Source organism: Plecotus auritus, assembly GCF_963455305.1.
Source record: "Plecotus auritus genome assembly, chromosome: 7".
Classification (NCBI taxonomy): domain Eukaryota; kingdom Metazoa; phylum Chordata; class Mammalia; order Chiroptera; family Vespertilionidae; genus Plecotus; species Plecotus auritus.
Window position 1 is genome coordinate 39,279,620 of NC_137774.1, and position 23,316 is coordinate 39,302,935.

Below are 23,316 nucleotides of genomic sequence, written 5' to 3' on the forward strand. Positions count from 1 at the left end.
CAATATATATTGAGTGCCCACCACATGCCAACTCTTTATGTTAAGCACTTTATTACTCAATTTTATTCTTGCAACTCATCTTTCACGTGAAAAAAAACAAGCCTTAATGAACTCAGCTAACATGCCTGAGGTTTCAATGCAAGTGGCAGTGCCATTCTTCTCACTAAAAATATTTTTAGTTAATTTTCACCCAAGGATAAGTTTCCCTTGGTTTTTAGAGAGATTGGGAGGGAGGGAGGAAGACAGAGAGAGAGAAACATTGATGTGAGAAAGAGAGACATTGATTGGCTGCCTACTTCGCTTGCCCAGACCAGGGCTAAGGATCTAGCCTGCAACTGAGTATGTACCCTTAACTGGAATCAAACCCAAGACCCTTCAGTCCACTGGCTCCCAACTATTACAGGCGAACAGCTCTGTCTCTTTCTCTCACTCGCTGGCTGCTCTAATTTAGTTGAGAACATCCAGAATTTTCTTCTGGTCACAAGTATAAAGAATCTTATTAAACTCACTGAAGTCACATGTCCACATACAACCATCATCACTGTGGTCTGACCAAAGAAATGTGCTGATACCTCCACTCTGGGGCCCTGACCCACACACCCCAAAACGAGCTGGATGTGGAAATTGGCAGCTATTAGAAAGGGGGAATTGGAAGTCATGTCCACCACAGGCCATTGTCAAATAAAACATTGACTTCTGGTTTCCACTCTGACATATAAGAGCTTGGAAGTCCTTACTGTTATCCTTACAAGAAGAGAAAAGATGAACAATCCAAAAGACAGGAACTCTTTTTAGATCCATCAGATCATTGAAGTCACATGGCTATCAAATTAACCTTTGCTGCTGCAAACCACTGAGATTCAGGGCTCTGTTAACACAATACAACCTAGCACTAGCTCTTGTGTGTGTGTGCGCACAGACAGAAGAAAAGCAGACACCGAGGAGGTGACAATAGGAAGAAAAAGAGTTTGGAGGCACATTTGCCTGTGACAGTCCTCCTCCTACTTGATAGCTACTCCCCCTCATGAGCCTGAACATCGCTAAGAAGCACATGCTGCAATAACCCATTGTGCAGGCAGGGGAGAGACAGGCCCTGACAGGTACAGTGACTTATCCAGGATCAAGAAGAGGTAAAAATGAGGGGTTGAGTCTTAGCCCAGGTCTGTCTCCTCAAATCTGGGACCTTGGCTATAGCCAGATCTTCTAGGGGCTGTGGAGAGGGGTGTGTTGGTGTCACTGTGTACACTGTTGGTATTCCATGGAGAAGGTGGGTGAGCAGTCAGCAGTCCACAGGACTATCTATAGCTGTTATTAGGTGAGGGGTGTTGGGGGGGGTGGCAATCCCAGGAAGTGAGGTCACTTCCTAATAGAACTTGGAACCCCCGTAACCAGGCACCCACTTTCTAGCAACTGCCCAACTGCCACTCACTTGGCAAAAGACGGTTGACAGTTCAAGATGTTCTCTTGTTGTGTTCCCAGTTATCAGGGCTCTGGTTCCCAGAGACCCTGCAGTGAGAGTTGTTCCAGACTCTGTAGACGGTTCAACACTCGTGCCCGACACCTCTGGCCGTTTTCAAGTAGATCCCGTCAGGTAAGAGAAGGTGGCCTGGGTCAGACCCATTCACGCCAGGCCAGCCTCCTCTGTGGGCCATCCCTGTGCAGCCCACATGCCTTGCCTTCATGTGGTGGGAAGAGGGACCTGAAGGGAGACCCCTGGGGCAGGAACAGTTTTTGGGGCAGCGGATCACCTAGAGCAGTGGTTCTCAATCTTTCTAATGCCGCGACCCTTTAATACAGTTCCTCATGTTGTGGTGACCCCAACCATAAAATTATTTTCGTTGCTACTTCATAACTGTAATTTTGCTACTGTTATGAATCGTAATGTAAATATCTGTGTTTTCCAGTGGTCTTAGGCGACCCTGCTAGTGGTTCTCAACCTGTGGGTTGCGACCCACAGGTTGAGAACCGCTGCTTTAGAGCCTAAAACCATCAAAAAACACAGGTATTTACATTACGATTCATTAACAGTAGCAAAATTACAGTTATGAAGTAGCAACGAACATAATTTTATGGTTGGTGGTCACCACAAAGGAGGAACTGTATTAAAGGGTCGCGGCATTAGAAAGGTTGAGAACCACTGACCTAGAGATCCTGCTGTGATCACACCCCAGGGTAGGGCAGGGCAGGTAGTTGGAGATGGGCTTCTAGAGGGGTCTCTATCTGTGCCAATGGGAGTCCTAGTCCTCAGGCTGTCACGCCTTTTCCTTGCCAGTGGAGGTCTCAGCAGATCACAGTGTGTGTGTGTGTGTCTGGAGTGGAGGGTCACAGGGGTCACAGAACCAGCAAAACAGGGCTCTGAGGCTTTCCCCTGGTGACTGGGAACTGTCTTTACAGAGCTCCGCACAGGAGAACAGAGAGGAGCTGACAGATGGGGTCCTCAACTCCATGCCCCTGCAGGAGGCGCAGGTGCCCCATACCTCCTCCAGCGTGCAGCATGGCCGCAGGGTGAGTATAGGTGCCCAGTTGATCCAGACTCCAGAACCCCTGGGTGTCAACAGGACCTGAGTTCCAGAAGGCACCCTGCTACTCCCCTAAGATCCCTCCTAGTGTCCAGTTCCCAAAGGGATCTGGGTCCCTGTATCCTCCAGGTCAGGAGCTGGGGCCTCCCTGAGCTGCACATTGTACCAGGACGGGGACTGGTTATCACGGCGATTCATGTCTTCATTTCTGTGGGACCTGGACCTTATAACCATCTGTTGCCATGACAACGGTGCCACCTTGAACAATCCACATGTCCTAATATCCAGACCCTCCACCCCACGAAAAGCCTCTGTGTCTCATCTTACATTGGGATGTTTTGTCAGAAATCACACGGTGACACTGTTAATACAGCATGTGCTGTCTGTCCTCTGCTAAGAAAATGACCTAAGATACTAATGTGTTTCATATTCCTTACCTCCAATTCTACTTTTCCTGCCAAGAACCTTTTCTCTTATCAATGTGAAAAACTTTCAAAGCTGTGAAAAAGTTTTGTGCCTTTATTTGATCCAAAGTGTCGACAATTGCCAGAGAGCAAAATCTCAATGGGTTGAGAGAACGCACGGGAGAATGACAATTTTGCACCTTATGTTATAAGTTACAAGCAAAGTGCAGACATATGTGGGTCACATGAAATCCATGGGTGATAGATTAGGCAGACAGGAGAAAGCAAAGTGTGGAAACTTCTGTGATTGGATCACCGGTACAATGATAGGCACATACTTCCATAGGTGGATGTAGGACAGCTTCAAGTCAACAATGAACTCTATAACAACGAAGGGATTTGTGATCTCTGCAGAGCACAGAGTGGTGCCTGTGCATGAGTTGTCCAAAATAAGGAAGATTCCTTTGATAATCCAAAGACATGTTATCATAGATGCAAAAAGGCAGTACATAGACTCTGTTAGGGTAAAGATGGACCTTTGTCAGGGAAGATGCCAGACTACGACATGACTACCCACCATGAGCTCCATTGAGTTAGTGTTTTAATTTCAGACCATCCTTTGTAATTACTTAAGGTCTCTGAGTTTGCAAGGACTCCACACAGGACTTCCCTGACGTATTCAGGTTAGCATGTGGCCCCTTTTTTAGTCCACACATTCTCCTTTTGTTCATAAATCAATACACATTATGCATTGATGATCAGTGTTAGTGTTTTGTCTTGCTGAACAATGGATCATTGGGGATGAGGCAAGACCTTAAATAAACTTAAATGGCTTTCAAGGTGTAATTTTTATTATTATTCAAAATAAAAGGCAGGTGAATGGGAGGCCATGAGATCCTCTATGTCCTTGTTACAAAATATTCCGGATCAATTTTAAATTTTGAGCTACCATGAGCAGGGTCCTTTGGCTGCTTGTCTTAAGTTTTAGTATTTTGCATCGAGTATAATATTTCCATACCAAGAACAAAAGCAACAGTATTAAAGCAGTAACACCATTTAGGAATAGAAAATATCTAGTGCTAGACTGAGGGGAATAAGCATCTCAGCCAACCAAAAAACCCTTTGCATGCATTATCATAATGGTTCATTAAGCTAAGTATATGTTTTCCTCCTTCATCCACTGTCACTTGTACTTATGCTATGTTTGGCCAGATGAATTAAGACTCTCTACTCTTTCGTTATCATAACTGATCATCAGAATGTCATTGTCTAGTAGATGGGAAAAATTAGCAGGTATCCAAATTCAACTTTTCATGTGTAATAAGGGAGGGGCCTGGGGAGACAGATATTGTTTCCATTAGGAAACCATAAAGAGGGTCATAACAATATAAAGTCAGTTGATGTACATTTAATCAATAACAATTAGGAGACAGAAGAACAAGGTTTGAGCAGCAGTAATTTGTGAGCATCCAGGCCTTGTTGACTTCTTGGGATAGCTGTCAGCCCCCATGGCCAGTGGTTTCTCACCCTTGAAAAGTCTTCAATCTCCATGGTGGATGGAGGCCAGTGTCAGAGACAGATGTCCATTTGTGCTTAGGCATCTGATAAGGTAACACCCTTTTTTTCCACATTGGAGAGAGTCTTTAATTAATGTTTCAATAAGTAAAAATTTCCTGGTTGTAAGTTTTGGTCTTTAAAGTCTTTGTCTCTTGGGAGTACTATGAAATGAATGTCACTCATTTCAGGCCTATAACCTTAGTGAGTCATTGATAGTAATATAGAATGTCTGCTTTTAGTTTCCCTTACATTTGGAAATCAAAAAGATTTAAAAATCAGCAGTATTTTAAACAGAGTCATAACAACAATAATCATCTTCACTTCATTTAGTTCCATACCCATTTTTTTTTGTTTATCCTGATTATTTGCCAGTATTTTCATGAATTCAGTTATTCCTTAGAATTCTATACTTCTTCATTCAGTTCAAAGATGTGACCTGCTTAGAAACCTGTAATTTAGAGTAAGTCAGAGTCCTTTTCATGGATTTTTCTATAGATGTAACATATTTGAAAATTCATTAGAATAAAACAATAACTACGAATGACAAAACAAAGTGGCATGGTTATAGTTTTGATTGTAATGCAATTGATAAACTTTGCTTTTTTTGTAAACTATAACATTTCAAGGCAATGATTTTTGGAAAATAATAATTACTATAAAATGACAGAGAATAATATGAAAATATGTAAGTATATGTATATATTTGGATTCAATTCACAATTGTAATATAAAAAGAACAAATAATATGTAAGATTTTAAAACATTGTCCATGGCTTCTTGTATTGAGCATTGGGTATAATTCATAAACTTCCAATGTTTGAGCCACAAATAACCAGAGTCCCATTGCCAGATGCCCTCATAGGGAACCATCCCTCTTGGCTGGCCTGGTGTCGTTGATACCAAGACCCCTGTTACATCTGAGAGTTTCCAATTTGAACTTTTCTTTGAATCTTTCTATGTTCCTTCCTAGGACAGGTTGAAATCTTTAGAACATCCATTTTAATAAAAATATATGTACACAAATAGCACAGTTGTTTTCATTTTTTAATTTGGCAAAGCTTCTCAAGTAATTTCAAGCATATTAAGTAGGACTAATTCAGTTCAACAATGGCCCTTTAATAAGGAGAGAGAATATATCCTTGAGGTATTCCAGGGCCCATTGGAATTAACTCAAAGCCATCTTTTTTTAAAAAAATTATTTTTATTATTATTTTTTTACATATGTGTCCTTATTCCCCCATTACCTCCCACCCCCCACTCATGCCCCACCCGCTTGTTGTCTGCATCCATTGATTAGGCTCATATGCATGCACACAAGTCCCTTGGTTGATCTCTCTCCCTTATCCCACCAACCACCTCCTTCCCTGAGGTTTGAGGTTCTGATCCACATTTCTCAGTCTCTGGATCTGTTCTTGTTCATCAGTCTATGCCGTTGATTATATTCCACAAATGAGTGAGATCATGTGACATTTATCTTTTTCTGCCTGGCTTATTTCACTTAGCATAATGCTCTCCATCTCCATCCATGTTGTTGCAAATGGTAGGACCTCCTTCTTTTTTACTGCAACATAGTATTCCATTGTGTAGATGTACCACAGTTTTTTAATCCACTCATCTGCTGATGGGCATTAGGCTGTTTCCAAATCTTAGCTATGGCGAATTCTGCTGCTATGAACATAGGGGTGCATATATCCTTTCTGATTCGTGTTTCTAGTTTCTTGGGATATATTCCTAGAAGTGGGATCTCTAGGTCAAATGGGAGTTACATTTTTAGTTTTTTGAGGAAACTCTATACTGTTCTCCACAGTTGCTGCACCAGTCTGCATTCCACCAGCAGTGCAAAAGAGTTCCTTTTTCTCTGCATCCTTGCCAACACAGCCATCTTTTGTTTAAAAAGTCTTTTAAGCCCTAACCGGTTTCGATCAGTGGATAGATCAGCGGCCTGTGGACAGAAGGGTCCCAGGTTAGATTCCGGTCAAGGGCATGTATCTTGGTTGCAGGTGCATCCCCAGTAGGAGGTGTGCAGGAGGCAGCTGATCGATGTTTCTCTCTCATTTATGTTTCTAGTTCTCTATCTCTCTCCCTTCCTCTCTGTAAATAATTAATAAAATATATATTTTTTAAAAAGGTCTCTTAAAATGGGAACTTTAGGAAGGTTGTCAAATATACATATGCAAAAGATTATACCTTGTACTTTTTGTAAATCTAAGTAAAGCAAACACAGGCTTATGGTAATAACTCTAAAGACATGAATCATACTTACAAACAGTTTTAATATTAAATATTTTGTCCAGACTACAGAATTCACCTTAATTTACATAAGTATTTAATCTTTTAGGTAAAAGATTGTATCCTACTAATGACATCTGGAGGCTGAAAATTCACCACACATATCACATAGATGAAAACATATCACATAAAGGCTATACACATAATTTTTTTCAGAGAAAATACAAGAATATTTTATATAAAACTTTCACAAAAGTTTATAGCCTGTACCCCCTTTTACAAAGATTTCATGAAATTTCACAAACCTTCTTACCCATTCAGAAATCACTATCCTTAGAGAAAATTACATTTGTGCTTTTCCTTCAAATATGACTCCCCATACCTCAACCCTTGTATTAGCACAACTATATAATTTCTTCCAACTTAACTGGAACTTTTAACTCTTAGGAGCCTTAATTTCCAGTGATAAGCACAAAAGTGAACAACCAGCATTCCTTAGATTGATGTTGATGAACATATTTTAATCACACTCTCATGTTCAAGAAACACACCTTTGGGAGGAGAAACCAAGATGGCGGCATAGGTAAACACCTAAACTGCTGCCTCGCACAACAATTTCAAAACTACAACTAAAAGACAAAACGGACATCATCCAGAACCACAGCAAGGTTGGCTGAGTGAAAATTCTACAACTAGAAGGGTAGAGAAAAGCACACTGAGACTCAGAGGAACTGCTGGAGGCAGAGGTACTGAGACGCACGCGCGGAGAGGACTGACAACTGAGTGTGCGGCTGGCTTTCTCAAGTGGGAGGGAGACAAAAGCTCCCAACTGCGCTGAACTCCAGTTCCGGGTGAGGCTCTGGGGACCCAGACTCATAAGGGGTGAAACTGGACTGTCAGGAAAGAGAAAAGTATACTGAGACTCAGAGGAACTGCGGAAGGCAGAGGTACTGAGGCGCATGGGTGTGGTGAGGGCGGGCCACTGAATACGCGGCTGGCTTTTTCAATCTGGAGGGAGACAAAAGTTCCCTACTGCACTGAACTCCAGTTCCAGGAGAGACTCTGGGGACCCAGACTCATTCAGGGAGAAACTGGACTGTCTGGCAGCAGGTGGAACTTGAGGGCGGCTTTCCCTCAGAGGCGCTTGCAGCGATTACCATGGGACACTGAGACACAGGGGCCTATTAGGGCAGGGCTGACAGGAAACCAATGCTGTCTGCTCTGCCCTGAGACTCTGCCCCATCCAAGCTGAGCACAGAGGCTTTTGCAAGTCTTTTCTCATAAGGGTGTCTCCAGCACAGAAATTCTCCCAGCGAAGACACAGCTGATCCTCACAGCCATTTGGCCTGGAGGTCAATTCCTCCCCGTGATACCAGTAACAATCAAGGCTTAAATACAGCAAGATTGTGCACACAGCCCACAAAGTGGTGCACCAAGAGTGTCCACCTCAGGTAACTGGGGAGGCTGAGCCACTGGCCCTATAGGACACCTAGCACACAAAGCCACTCTATCAACTCAGGGAAGCAGCCAAAATGCGGAGACAAAGAAACAGATCACAAATGAAAGAAATGGAGGAAAGCAAACGACTGGATATAGAGTTCAAAACATATAAGGTTTTTCAAGAATTTTCTAGAAAAGGCCAATAAATTTAGCAAGACCCTTGAGGATATGAAAAAGGACCAACTAGAAATTAAACATACACTGACTGAAATAAAAAATATTATACAGAGATCTAACAGCAGACTAGAGGTTCACAAGAATCAAGTCAAAGATTTGAAATACGAAGAAGCAAAAAACACTCAACCGGAAAAGCAAAAAGAAAAAAAAAATCCAAAAATATGAAGATAGTGTAAGGATCCTCTAGGACAACTTCAAGTGTACCAACATCAGAATTATGGGGGTGCCAGAAGAAGAGAGAGAGCAAGATACTGAAAACCTATTTGAAGAAATAAGGACCGAAAACCTCCCCCACCTGGTGAAAGAAATAGACTTACAAGTCCAGGAAGCACAGAGAACCCCAAACAAAAGGAATCCAAAGAGGACCACACCAAGACACATCACAATTAAAATGCCAAGGGCAAAAGACAAAGAGAGAATCTTAAAAGCAGCAAGAGAAAAACAGTTAGTTACCTACAAGGGGAGCACCCATACAGCTGTCTGCTGATTTCTCAACAGAAACTATGCAGGCCAGACGTGAGTGGCAAGAAATTTTCAAAGTGATGAAGAGCAAGAACCTACAACCAAGATTACTCTGCCCAGCAAATCTATCATTCAGAATTGAAGGGCAGATAAAGAGCTTCACAGATAAGAAAAAGCTAAAGGAGTTCATCACCACCAAACCAGTATTATATGAAATGCTGAAAGGTATTCTTTAAGAAGAGGAAGAAGAAGCAAAAGGTAAAGATAAAAATTATGAAAAATACATATCTATCAACAAGTGAATCTAAAAATCAAGTGAATAAAAAAATCTGATGAACAGAATAAACTGGTGAATATAATAGAATCAGGGGCATAGAAAGGGAGTGGACTGATAATTCTCGGGAGAAAAGGGGTGTGGGGAGTGATGGAAGAGCCTAGACAAAAATCGTACACCTATGGATGAGGACAGTGGGGGAGGGTAAGGGCAGAGGAAGGGTGGGAACTGGGTGGAGGGGAGCTATGGGGAAAAAAGAGGAACAATTGTAATAATTTGAACAATAAAGATTTATTAAATTAAAACAATAACAAAAAAAACACACAAAATAAGTTAAAAAAAAAAAAGAAACACACCTTCAACAAAGCACAAAACATTACGTCAATAGCTCCAAATCAATTTTACAGACCTGTAATAAAAAACCCAAAAGCAGGGGAATTTAAGACTTGTCTAGCAATCAATGTTTCAGTATTTCATGTTATTTCAAAATATCTAGATATTCTATAACTTTCATTAAAACTTACTAAGTTAGAAAGAAATAGTTGAAATAAGCTAAAGTGATTTGTGTAGGTGGGTAAGATATTTTTTTTCTATTGGGATAAGACATATCTTCCAGAGATTTGTATTTTTAAAAATGGCCTAGACAAGAGGTCTTGGTGAACTCAGGTATTTCCACTTCAAAGGTTCTGGGACTTTGGTTGCATAAAGCCAATTATCTACAAGCCTCTGAAATGAATAGGGGAGGTTTGTGGAAGGTAAAAGGAGTTGATGGGCTTTGAATTGTTTCTAGAGCCAAACCTCTGGCCCCTTGAAAACTTCATTTGTGAAATAAGGATAGTCATTTTCAATACCTCAGGGACTGGGTTGCCACTCAAATGTTGGCAAGGGACTGACCAAATCATTCACTCATTTTTTGAATGTTTCTTTCTATTTGGGTACATTTTTCTAGTTTCCAGAAAGCACATACCTCTGAGAGGAATAAAGGCTTTCAGGTATATGAAACCTCTGTCTATCTCCCTTGGGAATGGCAAAACAGGTCCTAGCTGCAAGATAGTCTTGAAATTAATGTTGTGAAACCTCTCTATCACCCACTTTATATTGGGACCAGGTAGGTGGTGTAACAAAAGAAGGTTGGATTCTTTCTTGAAGGACTCAGGGTCAAGTTTCTCCCATTTGGTGAATATGTACCCCAAAAGAGGATTCTCAAGTCACTGTGGGCTGGTTCCCCATTTATAGAGAGACAGAAGAGCAAGCCAAGTGTTACAGGCAGGTGTTTGGGCTGTTTGGGGCCATTCTGAGTAGGGTGGGGACCCTGTGAAGCCATCTCTCAGGCTCTCGTGGAAGATAATAATGAAGAAAAGATGATTAGCAAACGTTCGGTCAATCTCAAGCTTAGTTTCCTCCTGCAAGGTTCCTTTAAAATCATTAATTTCCCTTTTGGTTCAGTATCTGGTTCACTTATTCTGAGTATATATGTAACTATTCTGGAAAAAGCATATATAAGCATCACTGATTTCATTAAAAAGAAAACCCCCCACTCATTTAACAGGTGAATTGGGGAAGATTTGATAAGCAACCCATATAAATATATAAATATATATATATTCCCATGACATTCCCTAGTTGGAAGGAAACAGGTTTTGATTAAAAAACAGACATTTGTAGGGAAGCTTTATTTAGATGGTGAAAGCAATTGGGCGCGGTTAAGAACAAATAAAGCAACCGTAGTATATACAGGGTACTTAGTGGCTTCTCCCCTCCCCCCATTTTTAAAATAGATTTTTATTGAATTCAGAGAAGAAGGGAGAGGGAGAGAGAGATAGAAACATCAATGATGAGAGAGAATCATTAATTGGCTGACTCCTGCACGCCTCCTACTGGGGATAGAGCCCGCATCCTGGGCTTGTGCCCTTGACCAGAATCAAACATGGGACCCTTCAGTCTGCACTCAGGTACTCTATCTCCTGAGCCAAACTGGCTAGCGCAGTGGCTTCCTTTTTAATGATAATTTAAAATTCTGCCAAAGTATCAGTGAGAAGGTGAAACACACTTGGAGCAACCTATGCTTGTTTGTGTTTGTTTACTTTTTCTAAATCCTATTTCAGTTTCCTATAATCCTTCAAGTGGACAGACTTCTCTACAGGAGTTTTCTTACACCCTTATTTAGTAATTCTGTTGCTTTTGCTCCCAGGCACCAGGAGTATATTAATTGGGATAGGTTAGAATAGCCAGGATTACATGTTCTAACAGTGAAATTTCTTTGTGAACCAATCAGGGCCATAGAGAAAATCGAGAACAATTGCTGGTTCCTCCCTGGCTGAGAGCAGCTTTTCTCCAAAGGGAGCTGGTAGGAGTCCTATTCTCATTTTCCCTTAAGTCAGTAGGGAGTGGTAGTGGAGGAGACAGAAGAGGAATGAAGAAGGGAAGGGAAAGAACACGTCTGGACAAGGAAGCTCAGAGAGCAAAAGATGGAGTGGAAGTGCTATAGAAGGGGGAGATGGGGTGTTAGCATTTATTAGCTTCAGGAGAGTTCAGAGATAATCTCTGAAATTTCATTTTTTAAAAATAAATCTTTATTGTTCAGATTATTACAGTTGTTTCTCTTTTTCCCCCCATAGCTCCCCTCCACTCAGTTCCCACCCCACCCCATGCCCTGACCCCCACCCCCCTCATTGTCCTTGTCCATAGGTATAAGCTTTTTGTCCAATCTCTTCCCGCACCCCCCACACCTCCTTCCCCCCCGAGAATTGTCAGTCCATTCCCTTTCTATGCCCCTGATTCTATTATATTCACCAGTTTATCTGTTCTTCAGATTTTTTATTCACTTGATTTTTAGATTCACTTGTTGATAGACATATATTTGTTGTCACTTTGTTGTTCATAATTTTTATCTTTACCTTTTTCTTTCTCTTCTTAGAGAATACCCTTCATCATTTCATATAATACTGGTTTGGTGGTGATGAACTCATTTACTTTTTCTTGTCTGTGAAGCTCTTTATCTGACCTTCAATTCTGAATGATAGCTTTGCTGCGTAATCTTGGTTGTAGGTTCTTGCTATTCATCACTTTGTATATTTCTTGCCACTCTCTTCTGGCCTGCATAGTTTCTGTTGAGAAATCAGCTGACAGTCGTATGGGTACTCCCTTGTAGGTAACTAACTGTTTTTCTCTTGCTGCTTTTAAGATTCTCTCTTTGTCTTTTGCCCTTGGCATTTTAATCGTGATGCGTCTTGTTGTGGTCCTCTTTAGATTCCTTTTGTTTGGTGTTCTCTGCACTTCCTGGACTTGTAAGTCTATTTCTTTCACCAGGTAGGGGAAGTTTTCTGTCATTATTTCTTCAAATAGGTTTTCAATATCTTGCTCTCTCTCTTCTTCTGGCACCCCCATAATTTGGATGTTGGTATGCTTGAAGTTGTCCCAGAGGCTCCTTACACTATCTTCATATTTTTGGATTCTTTTTTTCATTTTGCTTTTCCAGTTGGGTGTATTTTGCTTCTTCGTATTTCAAATCTTTGGCTTGATTCTTGGGATTCTCTAGTCTGCTGTTGGATCTCTGTATATTATTCTTAATTTCTGTCAGTGTATACTTTATTTCTGATTGGTCCTTTTTCGTATCCTTGAGGTTCTCACTAAACTTCTCTGAGGTTTCTAGAAGATTCTTGAGTAACCTTATAACTGTGGCTTTGAACTCTATATCCAGTATTTTGTTTTTATCCATTTCTTTCATTTGTGACTTGTTTCTTTGTCTCCACATTTTTGCTGCTTCCCTGTGTTTGTTTCTATGTACTGGGTAGCTGCTAAGTCTCCTTGAGTTGATAGAGTGGCCTCGTGTGGTTATTGTCCTATAGGGCTCAGTGGTTCAGCCTCCCCAGTCACCCGAGGTGGACACTCTTGGTGCACCCCTTTCGGGGCTGTTTGCACCGCCTTGTTGTAGTTAACCCTTGATTGCTGTTGATATCACTGGGACGAATTGACCTCCAGGCCAATAGGCTGTGATGACCAGCTGTGTCTACACTGGAAGATCTGTTGCACAGGACACACCCTTACGGGGCAGAACTTGCTTCCGTGGGGCTTTGGTGCTCACTGAGTCTGCTCCTTGAGTGTGTGTCTCTTAGGGATGTGAAGAGTTGTAATCCAGTATGGTCTCACTCTGACCACTGGGTACACTGGCTCTTGGATCTCCAAGGAGGTGCAAGGTCAGTCATTGTCTGGGGCCGCCCAGCAGGAGCTACAGAGACATCTGCAGATTCCTCCTCTTTGTATGGGGTTTGGAAGTGCCCAGACAAGGCCCAGCTGTGAAGCAAGGCCACTGCTGCTGCCAGGTGGTGGGCCTTCTTTTGGAATCTCTGGGTCTCTCTGACCCAGCTGTAGTTTGTTTTAGGCAAAAGGACAGGCCATTCATATGCAAAAGCTGCTGCACACAGCTTGGGTGGGGTTGTAAATGGCATGGGGCAGGGTCTCTGAGAATCACCAGGACAGAGCAAACAGCAATGGCTGCCCTGAACTGGAACTTCCCAGGTTCTCTGAGTCCTGCGCCCCCCATGCAGGAACAATGATCGCTGCGGGCATCTCTAAGAGTAAGCTGCCCTCGTGTTCCTGTCCCAATGCCAGACAGTGCAGTTTCACCCCATATGTACCTGGATCCCCCAGAGTCTCGCCGGGAACTGGAGTTCAGAGCAAGCTGGAGCTTTTATCTCCTGGTTTAAAGAGCAGCACATCCAGGTGCCAGCACTTTCCTCGCCTCTGCACCTCTTACTGGTCTCAATGCGCTTTCTTCACCTCTCTAGTTGTGGAACTTCCACTCAGCCAGCTTTCCCGCAGTTCTGGGTGGTAGTTGTTCTGCCATTTAGTCATGGTTTTGATGTGGTTGTGAGAGGCAGCAAGTATAGGTGATTACCTATGCCGCCATCTTAATTTCTTATTAATTTCTTTTTTAAGGAGAGTTTATTGGTGCTTCTCCTTAAAAGTTTCTAATTTCCAAATCAAGATATGCATCCTATTCATTCAATCAGTTTAATTTTCAGGCCGGCATTTTTCTAGTTTTTCTTTTTTCCCTGCGAAAAATTAACTTAGGCACGCAAAGACAACTGTGTATTGGTCACTTTATACTTGCTATTTTCTAGATAAATCTTCCTATTTCTGTAAAGCACTTGCAAGTCAAGGCTCCCTATCAGGGATATTAATGAGGGCTGGAGTCTGGGAGTTCCCAGCCGTGGAGGCACAACTTCCCATGTTAACTAGAGGTTTGTTTGCTGCTGTTGTTTTTATTGTTGTTTGGTGTCTGCAGAGTCTCAGCACATTTTTGAGGGTGTGATGTAGTGGGTTGAAGTGTGTTGCTTTGTGGGTTGAGCTGGACGATGCTCATCCCCTAGAGTCTCATTCAACCCTCTTCTGTGCCTCGGTTTCTCTCCCTGCTGTGTAAAACAACCAGAAGGGCTACCAGTGCAGGTGGACCACACCTTATTAGTGCTCCCCGTGAAGAGCGAGTTGGTGTAGTTACAGTTGTGTGGGAGTTTCCCTACGGGGCTCAGGCATGTTGTGAGGAATGACCTCTGACACATCTGCAAAGATCCTCAGTTGTCTAAGAACACCTGAAATTCGTGTAGCAAGGAGGATGTGCCCCTTTATCTTCCTAGGTGAACCAGATCAGCTCTCATTTATACAGCCAAGGTGTTGTCCCCAATCTCTCAAAAGGCAATTCCACTAGAAAACACAGAACCAGGCCCATTTTTCCTCCTGTCTCTCCTTAGCCTGGGATCTGTCAACCATTAACCTTAGTTCCACCAAGAGTATTCAAAAATATGGCTCAAATAAAGTCAGCAGCACAAGCAAGGGAAGGACCTGGATCCAAGAGACAACTCACACAAGTTCACCCAACGGGCAGGGAACTGGTGGGTCAATGGGCCCTTTGCTGCATCCCAGCACCAGGTGTAGGTCTGCAGGGTGGTGCTGGGCAAGCTTTTCTGGGATCCTGCTGTATTGTGCCAAGTAAACGTCAATGTAAGAAGCAGTCAAAACTGTGAATGATTGTTGCGATTTTATCTGAGCCAAACTGTCAATTGCCTTGAAGCAAAATCTCAATGGATTGAAATAATGCTCTGGAGAATGGCAGTTTTCACCTTATTTTAGATATTACAGTCAAAAGTGGAGATGTATGTGGGTTGCATGAAATCCATTGGTGATAGATTGGATAAAAAGTAAAATGATAGACACATACTTCTTTCCATAGGTGGATATAGGATAGAATAGCCAACAATGAACTCAATAACAATGAGGGGATTTGTGGTCTCCACAGAGCACAGAGTGTCCAGAACAAGGAAAATTCCTTTGACATTCTAAAGCTATGTTCAGTTAAGTTAAAGGCATGTTCAGTGAAGGTAAAGATTGACTTTTTTTAAGAGAGGATTCCAGCCTAGCACATGGTGACCCACCATAAATTGCTTTTAGTTAAAATTTTTAACTTTAGGACATCCTTTGTGACAACTTCAGGTCTCTGAGTTTAAAAGACCACCACCCAGGCCTTCCCTGACCTAATCACAGGTTAGCGAGTGGCCACTTTTTGTGTCTCCACACTCGATCACTTATGCCCCACCTCTTGTCACCAATCATGTCCCTCCTCTGTCCCACCACAGGAGGACAAACCATCAACCCTGAGTAGGAAAAGGACCAGTAAGGTGCCAGCAGCTGCAGCTTCCTCACGAACTGTGGGCCTGGCCAGCACATCCACTGTGCTCAAAACACAGGTACCCCAGAAGCTGTTCGCCATCTGGGCGGTGGACTGCTCCAGACCCGGCTGCGTGCCCAGGTGGTGCAGTCTCACTTTAAAGAAGCTAGTGATCTTCAAGGAGCTGGCAAAAGACCTCAACTCTGTGGTGATTTCTGTGAAGATGCAGGACTCCAAGGGCATCCTGAGGTCCCAAGAGATTGTGCTGCCTCCCAGTGGACCAGTGGAGACCGACCTGGCGCTGACCTTCTCCCTGCAGTACTCCCACTTCCTCAAGGGAGAAGGCAACAAGCTACAGGTCATGCTGGAGCAGAGGAAGCGCTATAAGAACAGGACTGCCGTGCGCTACAAGACACTGGCCACGGGTGCCATCCACATGGCTGAGGTCATGCAGCAAAACCCCAAGTGTGGCCAGATGCTGAGCCTCTACAGCAGTGTGCAGGAGTCCTCCACCAAGGTGGCCAAGATCTGGATCTCCTCCCTGTGCAGTCAGCCCATCGAACATGAGGACGGTGCCATGCAGGCCAGCCCGAAGGCCAAGTCCGCAGGTAACTACACCGAGGGGCAGGGTGAGAGCTCCTTTTCTGAGCGGAAGGCCAGCTGCAGTAGAAAGCACAGACAGGACCTGCACAAGGATGACTTTGAGAAGGGGAAGCCAAAGAAGCAGCGGCGATCAATACGAGGAAACTTGAAGCGAAAAGTCCTGGCGCTGTTTCACAGGTCCAAAGTGTCAGAGAGGGACCGTCAGTCTGACATGATGGGGAACCCCAGGAAAAGTGACCCATACATGGAGGATGATGAGAGCGTCCTCAGCATCCCCAGGCCCAAGCTCAGGCCATACTTTGAAGGCCCGTCAGACTCTAGCTCGCAGACGGAGATGTGGGGCAGCCACAGTGACATGACCCAAACGGAGCCTCTGAGTCTGGCCCAAATGCCAGAGAATGCGTGGGCCTTGGGAGGCAAGCAGCCATGTGAGAGTGACAATGCATTTGTGTCCTATAGCACACCCACCAGCAAGGTGGACAAGATCCGGATGGCCTCCCTGTCCAGGCTTCCCATCGACCACGAGGACAGCGCCAGGCAAGCCAGTCCCAAGGCTGAGTCCTCGGATAACTACTCTGAGTGCAAGTGTGAGGACTTCTTCTCCAAGCTGGAGGCCAGCTCCAATGATGCCCACAGGCAGGACCAGGAGGAGGATGACTTCAATGAGGGGAATCCGGAAGTGAGAGAGAGGACCATGACCGGGCAACAGAACTACCACCAGAAAGTCCTGTTATGGCTGCACACAGTCCAAGTGTTGGAGGAGGTCCTGGACCCTGAGCAGGACCATGGGGAGCATGTCCCGGAGGTGGAGGAGGACCTGGACCTCCTGTATGACATGCTGGAGAACCCCAGTGACAGTGGCCCAGACATTGAGGACGATGACAGCGTCCTCAGCACTCCCACACCTAAGCTCAGGCCATACTTCAAAGGCCTGTCTAGCGGCCCAGACATGAAGGACAATCACAGTGTCCTCAGCAGCCCCAATCCCAAGCTCAGGCCATGCATCGAAGGCCTGTCAGACTCTAGCTTGCAGATGGAGATGTGGGGCCTCCACAGCGCCAGGATCCGAAAGGAACCTCTGAGTCTGGCCCACCTGCCTGAGAACACGTGCTCCCCGGGAGGCAAGCCGCCAAGCCACAGTGACTCCAAATTGGTGGCCTACAGCACACCCACCACTAAGGTGGACAAGATCCGGATGGCCTCCCTGTCCAGCCAGCCCATCGATCATGAGGCCAGTGCCAGGCAGGCCAGCACCACTGCCCAGACCTCGCCTACCGACTCTGCCGGCCAGTCTGAGAGATTCTTTTACCAGGTGGCCAGCTACAGTGCTGCCCACAGGCAGTCCCAGGAGAAGAACTTTGAGGAAGGGAACCTGATAGTAAGAAGGAGGTGCATGACCTGGCAACAGAATTATCACCAGAAAGCCGTGGCATCTATGCTCATGGCCCAAGTGTCGGAGAAGGTCGCGTCCTCAGAACAGGCCCTTGTGAGACATGTCCCCAAAGTGGAGAAGGCCCTGGACCGTCGGTATGACATTGTGGAGAGCTCAAGCGAGAGTAGCCTGGACATGGAGAACGATATCAGCGTCCCCAGCACCCCAAAGCCCAAGCTCAGGCGATACTTTGACAGCACGTCAAGTGATAGTGGCTCTGACTCAATGGCCCATAGAATTCGCTCCCCTGGGGAGCAGCTGGCACAGCTGGAGGACAGCCGGGAGGCAGAGTCCTCCGCCCGGGGTTGGTTCACCAGGAAGCTGCCATCCATAGTGCGCTTCACCAAGTCTCTAGGCATCCCCTCCAGGAGGTCCAAGAGGAAGCAGTCTGGCCACCGGGGCTGCAGCACATCCCTGAATGAGTGGTGCAACAGACCGGACAACGAGGACCCAGAACCACAGAGACAGCGGCAGATCCCCAGGAAGCCCGTGTGTGACCAGCTAAACAACATCCTCATTTCCCACGATAAGCTGCCTGAGAACATCATCCTGGTTAACATCTCAGACTGGCAGGGCCAGTTACTTTCGGACATCCTGCAGGGGCACACGCTGCCCGTGGTGTGCACTTGCTCCACAGATGACGTCCAGGAGGCCTTCAGCATCATCGTCTCCTGGATGCAGAGATACTGCAACTGCAATTCCCAGGCTCTGACACCTGTGAAGATCGCGGTGGCAGGAGCACAGCCCTACTTCAGCGCTGTGCTGGGGGTCTTCGTGGAGCAGCTGTCCCACCAGCCACCCCAATGGCTAGACTACATGCGCTTCCTGGTCATCCCACTGGGTTCCCACCCCTTGGCCAGCTACCTGGGCTCCATGGATTGCCGCTACTACAACTTCTTCCATGACCTGTACTGGTGGGACATGTTCAACAACCTGGAGTCTCTGAACACCTTGCAGGACACACAGGACGTTGTGTCGAGAATCACAGAATACGTCGCGGGGGCCAACTGTGTCTACCTGCTGCCCATCGCAGAGGCCATGCTCATGTCTAAGCAGCAGCGCCCCAACAAGAAGTCCTCAAAGAAGTTCATCCCCTTTGTGGGGGCAGTGAAGGTTGGAAGAGTGGAACCATCTTCATCCATGTCAGGAGACTCAGGTGATGCGGCCCCCTCATGCTCCAGTGAGTTTCCGACCCCTGCCAGGAAGGCCTCATCCAACACACTCTCCCCCCCGTCAATGAGTGGGGGCCTGTCCTCCCGCAGCCAGAGTGTCCATGCAGAGATGATGGAGCTGCAGGTGGATTACTGGACGGCAGCCCAGCCAATACACACAAAGAGAGTCGTGGAGAAGAAAGAACTGCCTACCGCCAAAAGCACACTCAAGTGCTTCTTCCAGTCTGTCCAGGTCAGCAGGCTGCACAGCAGTGGCAAGGCCACAGCAACACCTGCCATGTCCATGACAGTGGTCACCAAGGAGAAAAAAAAGAAGGCGCCCAAGGAAATCAAGGACGAGGATGTGGAGTCCAATAGCCAGTGCATCAAGGGCATCCGTCGCCTGGTTTGCAAGGCCAAGCACCAGCAGAACATGCTGCCGGTCATCATCGACGATGTGGAGTGGAACGACGTGACATTTCTCCAGCTGGCAGCCCAGTGGTCCTCCCACGTCAAGCACTTCCCCGTCTGCATCTTTGGACACTCCAGTTCCACCTTCTAGCCCTGCCCCTCCCCCTGCCCTTCACCCTGCCTTGGCCTTGCCCAGAAGGACCCAGCTGCTTTTCTGTGAACAGTTCAGTTTACTACAGACACAGACCCTGGAAACCAAAGGGAAACCTTTTTGGGTTTGAATGCGCTCACAGCCTGGAACCTAAGGGGGTTGCCCCTCACTGGGAGCTCCTCACTGCTCTGTTCAATAACCAGAACGCTCTGGCAGGTGGGAGTCAGGAGGGCAGTGTTGAGCTGGAGAATCATGGGAGATGTGTTTTGGCCTCAGGATGCCCAACATTCCTAGCGAGAAGGTTCTGGCCTTGAAGACCTGCCCTTCCTGGAAGCCAGGACTCTGCTTCCCTGGGAGCCAGCTCCAGCCTGTGCCCAGACTCAGAGCTGGGTGGCAAGAGGTCAAGGGCTGGTCTCTGATTGCGGGCATCTGAGCAGAACACCGAGGCCAGTCAGCTTAACCTTAGGATCCAGCTGCCAACCAGCCAACTGGCCCTAGTACCACATACTGGAGTTTCGCAATGAACTTCGGCCTCACAGGGAGAAAAAAAAAAAGACCTGTATGGTGCGTATCGCCCCGGCACACTGTCTGGACAAAGTGGTCGAATTCCTGAGCAGGGAACCCACCTTCATTCCTGTCTGTTACTACAGAACATTTGCTACCACCCAACAGCTGTGGGACCAATTATTTACCAGGTGAGCCCCTCTCCCTCCAGAGCACATGGTCACCAGGCCACCTGTTGGCTGTTTGCCTTCAGGTCACTGCACTCTCTGAGTGTTCATTCCTCTGAACCCTCGGTGATCCCGGGAGCCAGCTCATAGGGTTATTGTAGGGACTGGCTGGGGTCCTACAGGTAAGTTTTCTCTGGGTGCCTAGACAGTGGAGAGGTCTGCTGGAGGGGCTGTGATTGAGCCAGTTGGTCATTTCCTCTTCCTGTTGAGGAAGCCTCTGCCAAATTTGTGATTCTCTTTGGGGCCTTGGGCTAAGCTCTTTTCTCATTTCATAAAGAGATTGGAGATCCCATTAGGGGTCGCTGTCCCAGGTGACTCCAGATCAGAGATGCCAGAGGTGAGTAGTGGGGCCCCAGGGTCACCCAGCTATCTGAGATGGGGCTGGTTTGGGCTCATTCATTCAGCAAAAATATTAGAAGCCCAGCCAGGTACAGACTCATCTCTAGGCACTGACCATAATCCAGTGCACAGAGCAGATCCTAAGCCTGCACTCCAGAGCTTCCTTCTAGTCAGGAGCGATTCAGTCACACTAGGCTGCACAGGCTCGTGGTGTCCACAGGACAGCCGATGTGACGTCCTCCTGGCCTCCTCTACCTGTGGCTGCATCTTCCTGTCTTGTGAAGAGGAAGGTGAACCTCTGTTCCAGCAGAAAACGTGAGTCAGTTTTGGGTCAGAGCCAGGAGGGGAGTATGCGGACTGTGACTTCAAGGTTCTGGCAGAACCCTGGATCCCACACATGGTGGGATTTCTGCAAGAGGGCAGAGGTCTGAGGGCTTCTCCTAGAAAAAAGGACATGAATCAGAGAGCTGTGCATGTGGATATGGGTGGTGTGGGCGAGCAGTGGGAGCTCAGTGAGAGAGTCAGACCCTCAGAAAATTCATACCCTTCCGCTCCTAATCCCAGCCCTGCCTGCACCCCTATCCCGGGATTTTGCTCACTAATCTGGTAGAACCTTCTCAGTGGCAGCTTGTCAGGTGTACCCCAGCAGGTGGGAGTTCAGTTTCAGTGGGAGGCAAAGAACCACACAGCACAGCTAGTGAATTATGCAGCATGTAGGTGCAGGAGCCAAAGTTTGAGGTGATAGGAAGGCCCTGGGGTTCGTTTGTTCGCTCATTGGTCAGTATTCCTGAAGCACCTACTCTGTGCCATTGAATGACATGAACAAGGTGGACACCAGCCCTCTCAGTCCTAATGGGAGGGAACAGGGACTCTGAGAGACCATGTCAGGTTCCTTTGAAGAAGGGGACAGGTGGTTCCCTCACTGATCCAGAGCTGTCAGTTAGGAGTGCTTTCTGCCAGCGCCTCCTGGGTGACCAGGCGCGTCTCTGCCAGGACTGCCAGACTGAAGGTGGACAAGGAGTCGGTCTGGCTTCTGGGTGGGCAGGAGCAGGAGGCAAAGGACCTCTGGGAGGGCCGTGTGGAAGGAATGGGCACACCTCAGACTCTGCTGCCCACCTCTCTCTCTCCCCAGGGCCATCTCCTGCACGCTGGGCATCTGGCTGGACCAGCACCTCCAGAATTTCCCAGCCTGATGATGCTGTTGGCCTCCATAGAGCTCAACTTTCCAGTCCTTAACCTGCCAAACCAGGCCCAGTACCTCCAGTCACATTGGGAGCACCTGAGCCCACTGAGGCCGAGACAGGAGGAGGAAGAGGCCTCTGGAGGTGGTGTGGGTGAGTGTGCCTTTGGAAGGCACACAAAAGGCAGTGAGGGTGGTAACATGTCCTCTTCTTGGATCTACAGAACCCGTTCCAGAGCAACATCAGGAAAACCCTCAAGAGGCAACGCCACCCAAGTGGCCTCTCCAGAGCCAGAGCCGGATCCAGGCCCAGCTTTCACTGAACTTCTAGAGGCAGAAGAACCACCTGCAGCATTTGAGAAACTCACCCAACTTCTGTGAGGCCTGTGGTGCCAGATCCCAGGCCACAGCGATTGTCAACTGCCATGGAAGAAAGGGCACCCCCACCCCCATTTAGATGTAGTGTTAAACGTTTTGTGTTCATGTTACATGTGTTTACAATTTTACTGTATTTTTTATGATATTTAGTAACATAGAGTGTATTTAGAGAACAATTAATGAAATATTCCTAAACATAAACTTAATTTAGATTCTATAAAATTTAACCCTATAAACCCTCAGAGCTTTGAGCAAGTCTGTTTTTCTGGACCCTGACCCACGTAGGGAGAACTGTCCTCACCTTCTCCACCTGCCCTCCCTGGAGCCAGGACTCTGCTTCCCAGGGTGCGGGCTCCATCCTGTGCCCAGACTCAGAGCTGGGTGGCCAGAGGCCAAGGACTGGCCTCCCTGGGGGGCATCCTGAGCCCAACATGGAGGCCAGACATCCCAGCCCTGGGCCTTCATATTGACCCCAACACCACTCACTCAGGCTTCCAAATAAACTTGACCCTTACAGGGCAAAAATAAAATAAAATAGAAGTATGTACAGTACAGGCTGCCCAGGAACAGTGACTGGGCATACTGATCAAGTACTTGGTGCCCAGCTTCCTGGGCAGCGGCCCCACCATCGTCCCCACCCACCCTTCTGTGTTAATACAGAACATTTGCTACTAACCAACGTGTATGGGACCAACCATGTACCAGGTGAGCCCTGCCCCTCCACAGCACAGTGGCCACTCAGCCACCTGCTTGCTGTGAGTCTTCAGGTCACTGCATCTTTCTGAGTGTTTGTTTCTCTGAACATGGGGAGAGCCTAGACCCAGCCTCATAGGGTTATTGTAGGGACTCAGGGGGGTAGGGGGGTTGTTCCTCCTGGGAAAAGGCCCTCTGGGTGCCTGGACACTGGAGAGGTGGCTGGAGGGGCTATGGTTGTTCTAATTGGCCATTTTCTTCTTAAAGAAGCTTCTGCCTTATTTGTGATTCTCCTCAGGCCTTAGGCTAAGCTATTTTCTCTTGTGATAAAGAGATTGGAGATTCCATTATGCATCCCTGTAGTGGGTCAAGTCGATTAGAAATCCTAGGGGTGAGAAATGGGACCCCAGGCTCACCCATCTATCTGAGATGAGGCTGGTTTGGGCTCATTCATTCAGCAA

At 46.4% G+C, this 23,316-nt stretch overlaps 1 protein-coding gene and 2 pseudogenes across 3 annotated transcripts in view; all 3 read left to right on the forward strand.

Annotated features, from left to right (window-relative positions):
- The window catches only part of LOC308252563 (phosphofurin acidic cluster sorting protein 2-like), a 39,563-nt pseudogene extending 20,029 nt beyond the window's left edge, over positions 1–19,534 (forward strand). Inside the window, exon 3 of the transcript in view lies at positions 19,334–19,534. The product of the transcript in view is annotated as a phosphofurin acidic cluster sorting protein 2-like (transcript). The remainder of the gene's footprint in view (positions 1–19,333) is intronic.
- A 535-nt stretch (positions 19,535–20,069) lies between these two features.
- On the forward strand, positions 20,070–22,403 carry LOC308253084 (ral guanine nucleotide dissociation stimulator-like). The gene is made up of 5 exons (XM_080678155.1): positions 20,070–20,098; positions 20,185–20,229; positions 20,543–20,602; positions 20,825–20,919; positions 21,737–22,403. The coding sequence occupies exons 1-5, from the start codon at positions 20,096–20,098 to the stop codon at positions 21,795–21,797; spliced, it is 264 nt and encodes an 87-aa protein (XP_080534281.1). The 5' UTR covers positions 20,070–20,095; the 3' UTR covers positions 21,798–22,403.
- A 455-nt stretch (positions 22,404–22,858) lies between these two features.
- Positions 22,859–23,316, forward strand: part of LOC308252565 (phosphofurin acidic cluster sorting protein 2-like) — a 63,341-nt pseudogene continuing 62,883 nt past the window's right edge. Inside the window, exon 1 of the transcript in view lies at positions 22,859–22,867. The product of the transcript in view is annotated as a phosphofurin acidic cluster sorting protein 2-like (transcript). The remainder of the gene's footprint in view (positions 22,868–23,316) is intronic.